Genomic DNA, 16,320 nt, shown 5'->3' with positions numbered 1-16,320 from the left:
TTTAATATTTTGTTGGAAGCCACCCAGTGTGGCTGGGGCAACCCAGTCAATGGGCAGCATATTATTATTATTATTATTATTATTATTATTATTATTATTATCATGGCCCCAACACAAGATTCTGGGAACTGTTCACTCATTGCAATCATTTAGCCCTGATTAGGGAAGTTTTTAACGACTGATGTTTTACTGTATTTTTAACCTTTTGTTGGAAGCCACCAAGAAACCCAGCCAGATAGGCGGGGTAGAAATAATACATTATTATTATTATTATTATTATTATTATTATTATTATTATTATTATTATTGACTCTGGAAAGGTTTCTAGAGTGGCTTGTGGATCAGCAAAAAACAACCCCCCGTCAGGCTTGCAATGTCTTCAGGCTTTCAAAACCATGGCACAAAAGGAAAAAGCGTTGGAGAGGGCAGAGGAAAACAAGTTCTTGGAAGACTCACCCTGGCATCTGCATTCTGCGTGGCCTCCCGGATCTTGGCCACCCAGTCGTTGAGCTCCTCTTGCGTGTCTGTCGCCACGTCCAGCGACTGGGATGGGTGGGTCATCTGCTGGGAATGGATGGTGAAGACAAATGGTTTGGAGCTCCTCCCGTCTTTGGAGATAACTACAAGGACATCAGAGGGGTTGGCTTTACTGGAAGAGGCTCTCAACGCAGGAATGCTCCGCGGAGGAGCACGCAGGGCAAGCGACAGTTCCTGCTCTCCCGTTGCAGGGGGGCTGGACCAGATGGTCCCTTTCCAATTCTACAATTCCACGATTCTATGGAAGCCAGTCACTGAAGAAGATGCTGCCTGCATGAACAGGCTCCCTCTTTGTTGCCCCGATAAACCCCACAAAACCCACCATAATTTCCTGTAACATTCCTACCGAGGCTCCCCAGTCCCAGTTCAGTTTGACTGGTACGCCTTCCAGTTTCTGAGCAAACGCAGCCAATTTGGCTTGCCGTTGAGATGGGCAAAGCCGGGCTCATCCTGGGGAGATGGCGGAAGCCGAACAACCCAACCTGTAGGAATGATCGCTGGGTTGTGGAGCACACTCCCCCCCCCTAGACAAAGCCACAGCTTTCTGAACATCATGCCCTCTGTCTAATCTTTGCTCTCTTAGTGGTCTGTCTGTGACTTTTGTCTCTTTTGTCATACATTGTCCAAAGGGAAAATGACATGGTGGAAACAGGTGCCAACATAACCTTGTACCACCCCACGGTCTCGGGATTGGAAGATGTGTAAAGCTCACGGTCCAAAATGTATCTGACTGGTTTTGCATATTGTGCTAATAAAAAGAGCCTCAGCAGAGCTGGCCGGCAGCTTGCTTGTACACAGCTCACCTGCATTACCAACTCCTGCCTCATGTCCATAGCTGTCAGCTTTTCCCTTTTCTTGCAAGGAATCCTATTCGGAATAAGGGAATTTCCCTTATAAAAAGGGAAACGTTGGCAGCTATGCTCATGTCCTTCACTTCACCAACCTCCACATTTGCTCCAGGGTCTCCAAATGGCAGCTTCCAAGCGCAACTGGGAGGAGGGAACAGGTTTTTTGCCCTCATCTGCTCCTAGCAGATTAATTTCTCAAGCAATCCTTTTGCATGTTTAAATTCCCTTCACTAATAACCTCAGGGCCTTATTCCTTTGGCAAACTGCTTTGAGGTTTTCTAAAATCAAGTGGGAGGCAAATTTTATAAAATGCAGGTAAAAGGTTAAGGTAAAGGACCCCTGGGCAGTTAAAAGGTAAAGGGACCCCTGACCATTAGGTCCAGTCGTGGCCGACTTTGGGGTTGTGGCGCTCATCTTGCTTTATTGGCCGAGGGAGCCAGTGTACAGCTTCCGGGTCATGTGGCCAGAATGACTAAGCCGCTTCTGGCGAACCAGAGCAGTGCACAGAAACGCCGTTTACCTTCCCGCCAGAGTGGTACCTATTTATCTACTTGCACTTTGATGTGCTTTTGAACTTCTAGGTTGGCAAGAGCAGGGAGCAACGAGAGCTCACCCCGTCGAGGGGATTCAAACCACCGACCTTCTGATTGGCAAGTCCTAGGCTCTGTTGTTTAACCCACAGCGCCACCCGCATCCCCCTCATGGATGGTTACGTCCAGTCAAAGGCGACTCTGGGGTTGCTTTGCTCATCTGGCTTTCAGGCCGAGGGAGGAGGCGTTTGTCCACAGACAGCTTTCTGGGACATGTGGCTGGCAGGACTAAACCACTTCTGGCACAACGGAACACCATGACAGAAACCAGAGCGCACAAAAACGCCGTTTACCTTCCTGCTGCAGCGGTACCTATTTATCTACTTGCGCTGGTGTGCTTTCGAACTGCTAGGTTGGCAGGAGTTGGGACAGAGCAACGGGAGCTCACCCCGTCGCGGGGATTCGAACCACCGACCTTCTGATCGGCAAGCCCAAGAGGCTCAGTGGTTTAGACCACAGCGCCACCACAAACAAGCAGCGCTAGGATTCACGCCCAGGGAAGGTTGTATTCCAGGATACTGTCCTGTTTGGATTCAAACTCAGTCCTTCTCCCCCAAGGAGGGGGTGCATTGATAACCCCTCCTTTTTCCAGTCCCTGCTTCTTCAGACACTTACCTACATGGCAGGAAGGGACATCAACAAAACCTTTCAGGAAGTTGCCCAGAGGGCTGTTCTCCACAGACTGAACAACAGAAAAAGAGAGAGGGGAGAAATCAGGATTTCATTTGTTGTTCTTGTTTTTAAAGCTGTGCCGGTTAACCAACAAAAGACAGGGGGTCTGCGATACCTCGAGGTCTCAATCCCTACCTTTCTCTTGCTACGCTCCCCAGACACAAAAGTAACACATAAATGAACCACATTCATTTCACTTTTAACCACCCGTCCCCACAATCAATGGGCATTGTACAAACACAGACTGCAGACCTCAATTGATCCATCAGTTCAATTGATTAGAGCTCTAGCTGCAGATTCTAGCAGCGTAACAGTGGATCAAGAAACTCATTAGCCTCGCATCTTAAACAGGGGGCTAGGAGCCGTTGATAAGTCTCATACTCCACGAAACCAGCCGCAATTTTAAGGTGTGTCAGATTATCCCCGCTTTCAATTTCCCCAAATAAGGGGTGCTCAAAAGTTGCAACATGGCCTGGGAATTCAAAAGATATTTTGGTTAAGTTTATGTAATTTAGTTTTGCTTGGTAAATAAAACATGTGTAAAATTGCAAAAACATATTTTTAAGACCCCCCCCCCCCGGCTGAAGAAATTTGCAAAAATTAGGTTTCCTCCCCTAAAATGGCACAGTTTACCGTCACGTGGGGTTCTCCCCATTCAAGTGGCCCCCTCCCAGCAATGAGATGTAGGCACGGCTGGGATGCCCCCTATAGAACACAAGCGGCTTCATTACACCAATCCTGGTCCCACTGCACTGGCTAGCAATGAGTTTCTGGGCCCAGTTCAACGTGCTAGTTTTGACCTATAAAGCCTTAAACGGCTCAGAACTGCAATACCTCAAGGAGCGCCTCTTTCCATATGAGCCTACCCGGACCCTGAGATCATCTTCTGAGGCCCTTCTTCGTGTGCCTCCTCCTTGAGAGGTCCGGAGGGTGGCAACACGAGAACGGGGCCTTCTCTGCAGTGGCTCCCTGTTTGTGGAATGCTCTCCCTAGGGAAGTTTGTCTGGCGCCTTCATTATACACCTTTAGGCACCAGGCAAAATGTTCCTTTTTAACCAGGCCTTTGGTTGATCTGTTTCACATCCTATACGCTTTTAGAATGCGGCTCTTTTGGGGTTTTTTATTGGGGTTTTTTTTAGTTTGATTTTATATGTTGTGGTCCTGTTTGTGAACAGCCCTGAGACCTCCAGGTACATTGCAGTGTATAAATTGAATAAATAATAATAATAATAATAATAATAATAATAATAATAATAATAATAATCTGGGAGTGGGTCTGTGCAGATGGGAACTGGGGGAGCTCAGGAGGAAGGAAGGAAGGAAGGAAGGAAGGGAAAGAGGGAGGGAGGCAGGGAGGGAGGGAGGGAGGGAGGGAGGGAGGAAGGAAGGAAGGAAGGAAGGAAGGAGAGTTTGGATTTGATATCCCGCTTTATCGGTACCCGGAGTCTCAGAGCGGCCAACATTCTCCTTTCCCTTCCTCCCCCACAACAAACACTCTGTGAGGTGAGTGGGGCTGAGAGACCTCCGAGAAGTGTGACTGGCCGAAGGTCACCCAGCAGCTGCATGTGGAGGAGCGGGGAAGCGAACCCGGTTCACCAGATTACGAGTCCACCGCTCTTAACCACTACACCACACTGGGATGGAGAGAAGGAGGGAGGGAGGAAGTAAACAGAGGCGTCTCCCTCTCAGTACCAGTAGGAGGGTGTCAAAAATGGCAGCAGAGAAAGGGTTCATTCAGAGGGGCCCGAACTCACGGCTTCATCCTGCTCCGGCACAGAGGTGTTCATGATCTCCTCCACGTAGTTGGCGGGGAACCAGAGCTGCTTCTTGCCGCCGTAGTCTCCTCGCCACCTAGAGAGGGTAACAGGAACAAGGCAAGCAGACTGACTTGGGGGGCACTGGGGGGGGCCGGCGAGGGGAGAGCCGGGGAGATGGGGAAACAGAAAGAGAGCGGTTAAGAAAGGCACCATCACACTCACACACACAGAGAGAGACACACACCCATCTTGTCAACACCATGCAGAAAAAGTGTGCCAGAAAAAGCAGGGGAGACAGGAAGGGGGAGATTTCTCTCTCCTTTCCCTGCCTCCTCTTACACGAGGCTGGGGGAGATTCCATGATGGGATCCGCCAGTCGGGAATGAGGGAGCAGCATAAAATCATAGAATTGTAGAGTTGTAAGGGACTTTGAGGGTCATCAGCAAAAGTTCCAGCGCTTCTTTTTCTAGAAAAAAAAGCCCTGAACTCCAGGACTCACCATCCTCCATCCTGCTTGTCAACATTATGAATAATGGCTTGTTTGCAGAACGACAGTTCGTCTTCCCGCTGGGCTTTGTAGTCATACAAGGCCTTCACTGTGCACTAAGATGCAGACAAGAAGAGAGGGATAAGGCGAAATAGTGAAATCAGTAGAATGGAACTAAACCTCACGATGGGAAATTAAAAGAAACTTTACTGGATGTTAAATGACAATAGGAATTAAAATGTAAAATACAATCAGGGTAACTAATTGTATCTGCAAATGAATATAGACAAACAACAAGATGTGTATATACAGAGAGATTTATTTGTGTATAGACACTGTATGGATAAAGTTGAAAGAAGGACAACAATATACAAAATCGATAAAGACAATGCGAAAAACTTTGAGACGACATAAAAAAGCCAGAAGGAGAAAGGAGGGAAGTAGTAAATGTACTACTCAGGAGTGAATGTAAATGTAATGTGTGTATGTATAGTAAAGGTAAAGGTAAAGGGACCCCTGACCATTAGGTCCAGTCGTGACCGACTCTAGGGTTGTGGTGCTCAGAGCAGCGCACAGAAATGCCGTTTACCTTCCCGCCGGAGTAGTACCTGTTTATCTACTTGCACTTTGATGTGCTTTTGAACTGCTAGGTTGGCAGGAGCAGGGACCGAGCAACGGGAGCTCACCCCGTCGCGGGGATTCAAACCACCAACCTTCTGATTGGCAAGCCCTAGGCTCTGTGGTTTAACCCACAGCACCACCCGCATCCCTGTATGTATAGTATGTAATCATAAAATCAATAAAGATTATCTTAAAAAAAAATGCAGACAAGAGAGGTTATTACCACATTTGTGCTAAAAGCAGTAGTCTCAAAATTAAGAGCTCACCGTCTGCAAACTGCAAACAAGCCTGTGCGGATTATGTCCGCCCAATCCTTGTGTGTTCTGCACTATTTATTTTACTTCCAGTGTTGGGGTTTTAAAATATATTGGAGTGCATCTTTTGCTAGGCTAACGGGAGATCTGGGCCAAGGGAAAGGATTCACAAAGGAAGGGCGAGGAATTGGGCAGTATCCAGAAGTCTCATGTCTCCCTTAACTACTTGCAGTCCTATCCAGCGCTTATCTGGGACCAGGAGATTCAGTCCCCTGCAACTTTCTGTGGTCCAGACACAGTTTGCTAACATTGGAGCTCTGATGTGTCAGGGAATGAATGGCAGAATTTGAGCCCTGGAGCAAATCTCAAGCTTTCTTTGTGGAAAGCCTTGGCAATGCTTAGATTCCAGCTGATATCAGCGCTCGCCTTTCACTTGATCCTGGTGATCTAGAAACCACAAGGAAAACGGCGGCTGCGGGACACACCTTTTGTCTAAGGTTTGCACACAGCTTCCAGAATCACGTTCTGGATTGTGTCTTAAATCACTGACAGTGCTGGAAATGTGCATGTCTTAATTTCATAAGTAGATGGAGCTTTACTGCAGTGGTTTATTTATGTTATGCCCTGTGACGGAAACAAGTAAACTTAACTAATAACATAAATAGCAAGTAAAATGTTATATGTGTGCTTTAGATGAGATTTTGGTTTTATGACTGCAGAGCAAAGCTTGCAAACATGTTGTTTGGAATTGGTGAGTTCCCCTCTGTAATTTATCAGCCACAAATAATTTCGTGTTGCCCAGAGTATACTTTGTGACTGCCCTAACGCTTGTCCAATCCAGGATTATTATTCCACTGAGACCATGAGGACTAGAGAGTTGTGAGAATAAATACTCTGTGCCAACAGAAAAATCCAGGTCAAAAGCTGCAAAAGCTGCTGAGAAATGTGTCTTTTCGGTTCAGGAAATACAGGGAATGTCTTTTTCATTTTAACTGATTTTATGTGCAGCCTCCGTCTGTGTTTCCCTAATTATTATTATTATTATTATTATTATTATTATTATTATTATTATTATTATTATTATTATTAATAATAATAATAAATTTTATTTATACCCTGCCTTCCCCAGCCAAGACCGGGCTCAGGGCAGCTAACACCAGGTATAAAAACAATTGATTAAAATACAACTTAAAAACAAGATTAAAGCACAACATTAAAATGCAGCCTCATTTCAGTAGAAACTCAAATCAAAAACTTTTTGGGGATGAAAACGTCAAGTCTTCACCAAGGCCAACTATCCAGACTGGTCCTCCGTGGGCCAGAAAAAAGCCAGGGAAGTCCCCAAATTTGTTTCTGGTTGTGTGGACGCAAAGGAGGGATATGGAGATATTCAGAATTAGAAACAAGCCAAGAGCAGAGAGCATCCCAGGGGCTCTTCTTGCTCACTTACCCGGGCTGTGGGCATCTTGTTGGCTTCTACGTAGAAGTGAGGGGTCCGCACCTCGTACAGAGCTCCATAGTCCAACTCCTGTAGGGAAGAGGAGGCCCACTGTCTCAGCCAGCACTGAATCACAGAATTGTGGAGTTGGAAGAGACCGAAACCATTATCTGGTCCAACTCCTCTCTGCTCCCGGCTGGCAGCTGCCTTGGCTCCCCCCCTCTCCCACTGAGAAGTCACCAAAAGCTCCAGAAATTTCCATCAGGGCAGTCAGGCAGAAGGAAGCCTCTTTGCCTTGAAGGTACCCGATAGCTGGGCATGGAGAACATCTCCCGGGGGTGTCCTACCAGAGAAAAACCCCTGTTGCTGCATGGAAGGAAAACTCAGGAAATTTGGCACACTCCCCCTCCTGCCCACCCTGAATATTCCCCGTGTTTTGGGGTGACAGTAGAAGAAAACAAGAGGGGCATGATATAAAAAAATTAAGATCATATATCTATATCTATATCTATATCTATCTATCTATCTATCATCTATCTATCTATATATCTATATATATATATATATATGCAGGTTTTGGTGTCCTCGGGTGTCTTCCCGTGTAAAAGTTGGGGTGTCTAGGCGACGTTTCGACGAGGTCTCACTCGTCATCTTCAGGCTGGTGCTTTCGGCTTCTTGTTACTGGAACAGAGCAGGATCTCAGTGTTTGAGTTCCTATAAATACTGTTGAGGGGGTGTGGTGTATAGCCTCCAATGTTCTGGGCAGAGAGGAAGTTCCCAGGCTAGTGTGCCTTTTCTTCTTTTGTTCCTTAATTACTTGAGGGATATCTTGAGTGATTTCTTGAGTGATATCCTGAGTACCACTTAGGTGGGTCATTGGGTGTGGATTAGTTGCTAAAGTCTTTGTGTCTTGACCTCTTGAACTTTGTGAAGAGTTTTTCTGAGAAGATGGCTGTACTGCACTTAGTTGTGCTCTGGCTTGGCTTCGTGTATAGGGGCGAGCTGTGGTTTTGTGGCCTGTGTCAGCCAGATCTGTGTAGGGATTGCAGGGGGGTGCAGCATCCGGAGGTGCCACCATGGTTTGGCTACTGGATGGTGTCTGTAATTTATCTGTGGAGAGGGTCTGGGTTTGGGTCTGGTGTGGTTGATTGGTGATGGCGTTCTGTGTGCCTCTGGATCTGGTGTCAGTTTTTGTGGGGAGGGCTAATTTCCAGATGTCTGGCAAGCGGGATGTGTCGTCACGCTTGTTCATGTTGTGAGGGTGTTTCTCTATCTCGATGGCTTCCATGATTATTCTCTTGTGGTGATGTTCCATGTTAAAGAGCAATTTGGAATCTGCAAAATTAATTTCGTGTCCTGTTTCTTTCATGTGTTGGAAAAGAGAGGAAGTTTTTTCTTCTTTTTTGACGGCATTCTTGTGTTCTGCGATACGTGCATTTATTCGTCTGTTTGTTTGTCCAATGTACGTGGCTGGGCAGACTTTGCAGGGTATTTCATAGACCCCTTGGTTTTCCAACTGGATTTTATCCTTGGGGTTTCTGAGGATATTGGCTATTTTTTGGTTGGTGCAAAAGGCTGTTTTGATGTTGTGTTTATGGAGGATTTTGCTAATTTTATCTGTAGTGCCCTTGATATAAGGAAGGAGGGCCATGCCATTGTTTTCTTCTGTGTCTTGGTTTTTGGGGGGTGTTTCTTTTTGGATTAGCTTCGTAACCCTGTTTTGCTGGTATCCATTGGCAATTAACACATTTGAGAGATTCTGTAACTCAGTTGTCAAGTGGTCTTTGTCAGCCAGGCGTTTGGTTCTGGAGATGAGAGTCTTGGCTACGGAGTTTATTTGTGCAGGGTGGTGGTGTGATTGTGCATGTAAGTAGCGGTTGGTGTGTGTTTTTTTCCGGTAGATAGTGTGTCCTAGGGAGCCATCAGGTTTTTTGTAGATTAGGACGTCAAGGAAGGGAAGTTGGTTGTTGGCTTCTATTTCCATAGTGAATTGTATTTTGGGGTGTAGGCTGTTGAGATGTGTGAGGAAGCTATCCAGTTTTTCCTTCCCGTGTGGCCAAATTACAAAGGTGTCGTCAACATATCTGAGCCAAAGTTTGGGTTTGTGTTCTGACTTGTCTAAAGCATTGGTTTCAAAGTGTTCCATGTAATGACCCACCTAAGTGGTACTCAGGATATCACTCAAGAAATCACTCAAGATATCCCTCAAGTAATTAAGGAACAAAAGAAGAAAAGGCACACTAGCCTGGGAACTTCCTCTCTGCCCAGAACATTGGAGGCTATACACCACACCCCCTCAACAGTATTTATAGGAACTCAAACACTGAGATCCTGCTCTGTTCCAGTAACAAGAAGCCGAAAGCACCAGCCTGAAGATGACGAGTGAGACCTCGTCGAAACGTCGCCTAGACACCCCAACTTTTACACGGGAAGACACCCGAGGACACCAAAACCTGCATTCCTGTACCCGTGAAAATCTACGAAAGCAAATATATATATATATATATATATATATATAATGTTCATAAATGTACCAACCAAGCACGTACATGGATATATATAAACCACATGTCTGAAACCCCACAGAAAAAGTCCTGAAACCATTTTGTCCCTCCCAAATTGACCTCAAATATTTCTCTGCAAGGTTGAAGGAAAATGGAAAAGCCTCCCCCATTGTCCTTTCCTTCCCAAATCCTGTCTTAAAGGTATGTCTGTGTTTGAATAGGGTGTGCCTGTGACCTGGCTCAGGAACTAAGTATTTATCATTACAAAAGACTGGCCAGGCTCCCCAGGGTATCCAATCAAGTGACCATCAAACAGGTAACCTGCCAGACAGGAGATAAACAACGCACTCAGATTTCTGTTGTAGACCGCCTTTTCTGTGATGTAGGTATGATGTATCTGGGGGGTGGTCTTGGGCTACACCCCTTCTGTGATGTATGTATGATGTTTCTGGGGGTGGTCTTGGACTGCAGGGTGGGCAGTTTAAAATGTCTGTATAAGGGCAGGCACACCTTTGTTCTGGGTCCTTTCCTGCATGTGAAGGGGTCACCCTGTTGCAACAGATCAATAAAGATCAGGCTTACTAGCTGCTTTGCTTTTCAATATTCTCTGGTTGGCCTCTGTTATTTTCTCCGACCGATGGAGAACCTGCAAAGGACTCTATATGGGCTCTTGTGTTCCCCATAAGGGAATAAGGGCAGATTTTTGTTTGTTACAGGCAAATCTTCCCCATGTGGAAATGCGAGATGCCCTTAGCCCAGGCGACCATTGAGATCTGCTCATCCCCCAAAGGGCTCCATTATCCAGAACTTCTAAAGTACCTTTTGCCCCCAACCAGGTGCCTTTCCTGTGTATTGGACTACAACTCCCAAGGGCTGATGGGAGTTGTAGTCCAAAACACCTGAAAGGCACCTGATTGGGGTTGACGCCGGCCTTAGAGGTTGCCAGCCAGGGCAGCGCCCCCTCACCGCCGTGCCCATCTTCTCCAGCGTCTCCTCGTTGATTGGGTAGCGCAGCTTCATCTTGCGGTACAGCGGGTGTTTCTCGTAGTAGCTGACCAAGTCGAGGAGGCTCTCGAACTCCGCCGAGCTGCCCAGCATGAAAAGACGACCCTCCTGCTGGATCCGGCAGTGCTTGATCTTGCCTTCCGCCCTGCAGTTAGAGGAGCCCAGAAAAAACAGAGATGTTGGGGTGGTTCCACAACCCACAAAACTCAGGATGGAGAGCAGCAGGTTTCAAATGCAGAGGAAAGCGAGTGAGCATCAAAATACAGAAAGGGGTTCTAAACAGGAGGAGGAGCTCAGCAGCCGGGCTCCGAAACGCTGCACGGGGTGCGTTTGGGGCAATTTCTGGCGACCGTCTGTCTGAAAAGGGGCAGTGGGGTATCACAGAATCGGAAGGGATCCCAAGGTTCATCTTGTCCAACTCTGTTGTAATGCAGGGATCTCGGCAAGATCAGTGTCTGGAGCAGGAACGGAAAAGGACTTCCTTTTCGGGGAGGGGATGTTAAAGTTTGTGGGTCGTAAATCCTTTGACCCACTGAGTCTGCTGCAATGGCCCTGCAATAAATCTGAATTTATTGCCACTCCGACAAACTCCAGTGGCGCCCACACGCTTCCACTAGCGTGCTGCCACTCTTCTCAGTTGCCGGATAATAGCAGAGTTCACACGCAGCGTAAAATGGCTTGTCTGTGTCAACGTGGTGTCTCCAATAACTCAGCTCAACACCAGTGCTTCTAATCTATACCTCTTTATTTAGAAGCATTCAAAACAGAAAAGAAAAACCTAGAGTCTAGCTGCATGCTTGCAGCTTTCTGCCTCTAACAAAAAACGAAACTACCAGTGAGGAGGAATTAAAGAACCTTTTAATGAGGGTGAAAGAGGAGAGCGCAAAATATGGTCTGAAGCTCAATATCAAAAAAACGAAGATCATGGCCACTGGTCCCATCACCTCCTGGCAAATAGAAGGGGAAGAAATGGAGGCAGTGGGAGATTTTACTTTCTTGGGCTCCATGATCACTGCAGATGGTGACAGCAGTCACAAAATTAAAAGACGCCTGCTCCTTGGGAGAAAAGCAGTGACAAACCTAGACAGCATCTTAAAAAACAGAGACATCACCTTGCCAACAAAGGTCCGTATAGTTAAAGCCATGGTTTTCCCAGTAGTGATGTATGGAAGTGAGAGCTGGACCATAAAGAAGGCTGATCGATGAAGAATGGATGCTTTTGAATTCTGGTGCTGGAGGAGACTCTTGAGAGTCCCATTGACTGCAAGAAGATCCAACCGATCCATTCTGAAGGAAATCAGCCCTGAGTGCTCACTGGAAGGACAGATCCTGAAGCTGAGGCTCCAAGACTTTGGCCACCTCATGAGAAGAGAAGACTCCCTGGAAAAGACCCTGATGTTGGGAAAGATGGAGGGCACAAGGAGAAGGGGACGACAGAGGACGAGATGGTGGGACAGTGTTCTCGAAGCTACCAGCATGAGTTTGACCAAACTGCAGGAGGCAGTGGAAGACAGGAGTGCCTGGTGTGCTCTGGTCCAGGGGGTCACAAAGAGTCGGACACGACTAAACAACAACAACCTTGCTCACATTCTCAGACAGACTGCTCTCCAGAGAGAGCTCAGCCCCCACAGAGCACAGATCAAAGGAAAAATGCCTGGGTCATGTGGGCAATGCACCCAGTGAATCAGAACGCTCCTGGAGTGTTAACTCTTGACTGTCCAGAACCACAACAGGGGATTTCTTTCCACAAACATGAGACACCCCACTTGGTCCTGCAGCATGCTTCGGACACCGCCCCTACATTCCCAGGCCAATCGTCACTCGCTGCTGGCGTCCGTCTGTCTCAACAGGCAATGGAGTGCACCTCCAAGGGTGAAGCCAAACTGTTGGAGAATCACGGCGCCTGCTGTGGTTGCAGAGGCCGGCAAATCCACTTCCAAGCTAAAGAGGAGATGGGGTTGCAGGCTTCACGCCCCTCCCCACACTCGCAGGGGCTAGCTCCAGCCCCACGCAATAGCAGGGAATCCTTGGCTGCGTCATACCCTGCACCAGCCAATCGACTGGTGCGGGGGGCGTGGCCTCACCTACTTAGGTCTGAGGACCGCCCTCTTTCCCGCGCCGCAGCTGACCTGGTTTCCCCTTCCCTCCCACCCGTTAGGCTAGGTTCTCTGACGTTGCTATGAACTTAGGTTGGTCGCCATCAAGGGGCCTGGTAGGAATTTTTCCATCTGGCAGATTGGCTCCAGCCATTTGGTTTTCGCCTACCTCGTAGCAATCCGGCGCAACTCCTCAGTATTGGCGGTAGGCATTGGTCGGGGTACAGTCTATTGTTATGCAGATGAAGGGGGAGAAGGAGTGGCATCACCTTCTCCCAAATAAAGGGTAGTCCGGTAAAGGATTCCGGGGGGCGTGGCCTCGCCCTAAGCCTATGGAGGGGTGGGCCCTGGCCACGCCCCCACACGGTGACCCCGGGGGAGGACTCCTCCCACTGGTGGTTAACCCTCACCGGCCAGGCCGGTTAGTTATGTCAGCATCGCCCACGAGCCAGTGCACCAACTGGACTCATGCACCTCAACCCCGACTGGGCTAGGCGAGCTGGGTAGCACTGCCAGAGACCACCTTCTGCACAGGAACAGGTCACAGTGCTGTGGACTCACAGCTTAGAGCTGAGAGCACTGGATTCACTGTCTCAATAATACAGTCGTTGCGCAGAAGAGTTTTGCAGAGTCTTGCAGAGTATAAACCACTCGGAGAGCAGCTCTGTAAAATATCTTCCTTTTATTCTGTAACTACAACTATGATACAAAACTATATACAGAGCTGAATATTCTAAGCATAAACCAATGCTACACTGAGAGTCTGCAGCTGCTCTTAGCAGCAACCTTATCTCTAGGATTTCTAACACTCTCTCTCTCTCCGATACTCTGACTGACTGACTCTCACACTCACACACACAGAGATGTGGTGCTGAGGCAGAATAAGTAGATAGCAGGACACGCCTCCTCCTCTCTGGAGAGTCAGCAGAGATCATCAGGAGATCATCAGGAGATTCTTGGGTATGGGAGGGGTGAAATCTCCCCAAGTTGTAGGACCAATGCCTAAGCCAATACCGCTCAACTCCTGTAATCAATAATGTTGTGGCCTAATTCGACCCATTAACCTGAATTCTTACGTCCTGTCTCTTTATTTCTATGGGGGGAGGTGGGAACTCGCCACGCAACTCGTAACTGCTGCTCCCTGTATTGTTTTTGCAGCGTTAGCAACATGGAAGTGGCCTCCCCGGGGTGCAAGCCTGGGCAGTAGGGATAGAGGTCCTGGGCTGCCCCGATGACGAGACCCCCTCTTGGTCCAAAGGAAAGCAGAGCAAGATGTTTGGAACCATCTTGGCTGCAGGAGTTGCTGGAAGGAGTACAAGATGCCATAAAAAAACCCCACCAAGGTTGGGGTTGCAAGGAAATAAAGAAGTTTTGGGGAATAATACATGAGGAACTTAAGAAAATGCTCAAAAAAAACCCGATAAAAAACCCCGAAGCTTATCTGTTAGGGTTGGTGGGCAAAGACATACCACATGTGAAAAAAACACCCCCACAATCTCTTTATATGCAACAACAGTGATTGGGCAAAAGGGTAGTGATTGCTAGTAAAGGTAAAGGTAAAGGGACCCCTGACCATTAGGTCCAGTCGTGACCGACTCTGGGGTTGCGGCGCTCATCTCGCTTTATTGGCTGAGGGAGCCGGCGTACAGCTTCCGGGTCATGTGGCCAGCAGGACTAAGATGCTTCTGGTGAACCAGAGCAGTGCACGGAAACGCCATTTACCTTCCCGCCACCTATTTATCTATTTGCACTTTGACGTGCTTTTGAACTGCTAGGTCGGCAGGAGCAGGGAACGAGCAACGGGAGCTCACTCCGTCGAGGGGATTCGAACTTCCGACCTTCTGATCGGCAAGCCCTAGGCTCTGTGCTTTAACCCACAGCGCCAGTGATTGCTACTAAATGGAAATCTCAGGCCATACCAACAAAGGAAGAGTGGATTTGTAAATTAAGTGAGTGTATTGAATTGGCAAAATTAACTTCAGTTATAAGATACCAATCAAATCAAAAGTTAAGAATGGAGGGGAAGTATTTTGAAGATTATATGTCAAGATATTGTTCTAAAAATGACATGTTTTATAATGTGGTTTTATTGGATTGTTAAAATGGAAAATTTAATAAATATCATTTTTTTAAGAAAAGAGTAAACGCAGTCTTCAAAGCCAGGAGGTTTTCAAGCTTATTTCGCAGTATAGTACCCCTTTCCCTGACACTTTTTAGCCTCAGTAGCTCCCAGACCCAAAACGTAACACCATGCTCATTTTGGGACACACATGCGCGCACTTTCTCCTGCGGGTTTCTGGGCACGCGCCCCCCCTCGCTGCATCCGGGGGACGGAGGAGAGGCTCACCGGAAGGAGATGGCGTAGGAGTTGGGCTCGCCGCGCTTGCGCACCAGGAAGGCTCCATCTCGCGGGACTCTCATCAGCATGTGTTCCGCCTGCAGGCGGGTGAGGTTGGCGTGGTACCACCTGGCAGGGACAGAAGACTCCATCAGTACAGCCTCCGCCAGGTGTGATCCTGATCGGTTGCTCTGGAAGCCAGGTGAAGCAAGGGGGCTGCGAGGCAGTCCTCAGCTGGGTCCCCCCTTTGCTCCCCTTTCGGAACACCCCCAAATTTAAAAGGAGAGGGAACCCAAGTAAAGATTTTAACTCGTTTTTAATTTTCACACAGCTTTATCTTTTTCAGAAAATATTATTGGGGGGTGGGTCTGTAAGCCGAGATGCATGGAGCCTGGGTATCACTACACCAGGGGTCAGCAAACTTTTTCAGCAGGGGGCCGGTCCACTGTCCCTCAGACCTTGTGGGGGGCCAGACTATTTTTTTGGGGGGGATGAACAAATTCCTATGCCCCACAAATAACCCAGAGGTGCATTTTAAATAAAAGGACACATTCTGCTCATGTGAAAACATGCTGATTCCCAGACTGTCCATGGGCTGGATTTAGAAGGCAATTGGGCCAGATCTGGCCCCCAGGCCTTAGGTTGCCTACCCATGCCTTAGTTCAGGGGTCAGCAAACTTTTTCAGGAAGGGTCCGGTCCACTGTCCCTCAGTCCATGTGGGGGGCCGGACTAGTATTGGGGGGGGGGAATGAATGAATTCCTATGCCCCACAAATAACCCAGAGATGCATTTTAAATAAAAGGACACATTCTACTCATGTAAAAACACGCTGATTCCCGGAATGTCTGTGGGCTGGATTTAGAAGACGATTGGGCCGGATCCAGCCCCGGGCCTTATTTTGCCTACCCATGCACCACACAGTGGTGTAAGCAATGCTCTCTGCACATGCTCAGAGGCACACGGGACTTATACCAACCGTTGGCCCATCTAGCTCAGTTCTGCCAACACTGGTTGGCAGCAGCCCTCTAGAATTTCAGGCAGATGCCAGCAGGGACTGAACTTGCAGCCTTCTGCTCCCTGGCCCTGCGTCCACCTAAAAAACCTTCGCCCAACGCCCACAGCAAATTCTGCCCAAAGCCGGGCTGTTGACCCGTGTCTCCGGGGTTAGAGGA

The 16,320-nt window shown here is 47.9% G+C and overlaps 1 protein-coding gene across 1 annotated transcript in view; it reads right to left on the bottom strand.

The window, feature by feature from the left end:
* The window catches only part of LOC309373984 (1-phosphatidylinositol 4,5-bisphosphate phosphodiesterase gamma-1-like), an 86,013-nt gene that overhangs the window by 12,904 nt on the left and 56,789 nt on the right, over positions 1-16,320 (bottom strand). The window contains exons 17-23 of the mRNA XM_081918654.1: positions 15,157-15,276; positions 10,675-10,858; positions 7,217-7,294; positions 4,904-5,007; positions 4,402-4,498; positions 2,591-2,657; positions 457-620 (exon numbers count right to left, since the gene is read on the bottom strand). Of these exons, the coding sequence (XP_081774780.1) occupies positions 457-620; positions 2,591-2,657; positions 4,402-4,498; positions 4,904-5,007; positions 7,217-7,294; positions 10,675-10,858; positions 15,157-15,276 (814 nt within the window). The remainder of the gene's footprint in view (positions 1-456; positions 621-2,590; positions 2,658-4,401; positions 4,499-4,903; positions 5,008-7,216; positions 7,295-10,674; positions 10,859-15,156; positions 15,277-16,320) is intronic.

Source organism: Podarcis melisellensis (assembly GCF_964234715.1).
Source record: "Podarcis melisellensis genome assembly, chromosome: 7".
Classification (NCBI taxonomy): domain Eukaryota; kingdom Metazoa; phylum Chordata; class Lepidosauria; order Squamata; family Lacertidae; genus Podarcis; species Podarcis melisellensis.
This window is presented reverse-complemented; position numbering and strand designations above follow the sequence as displayed.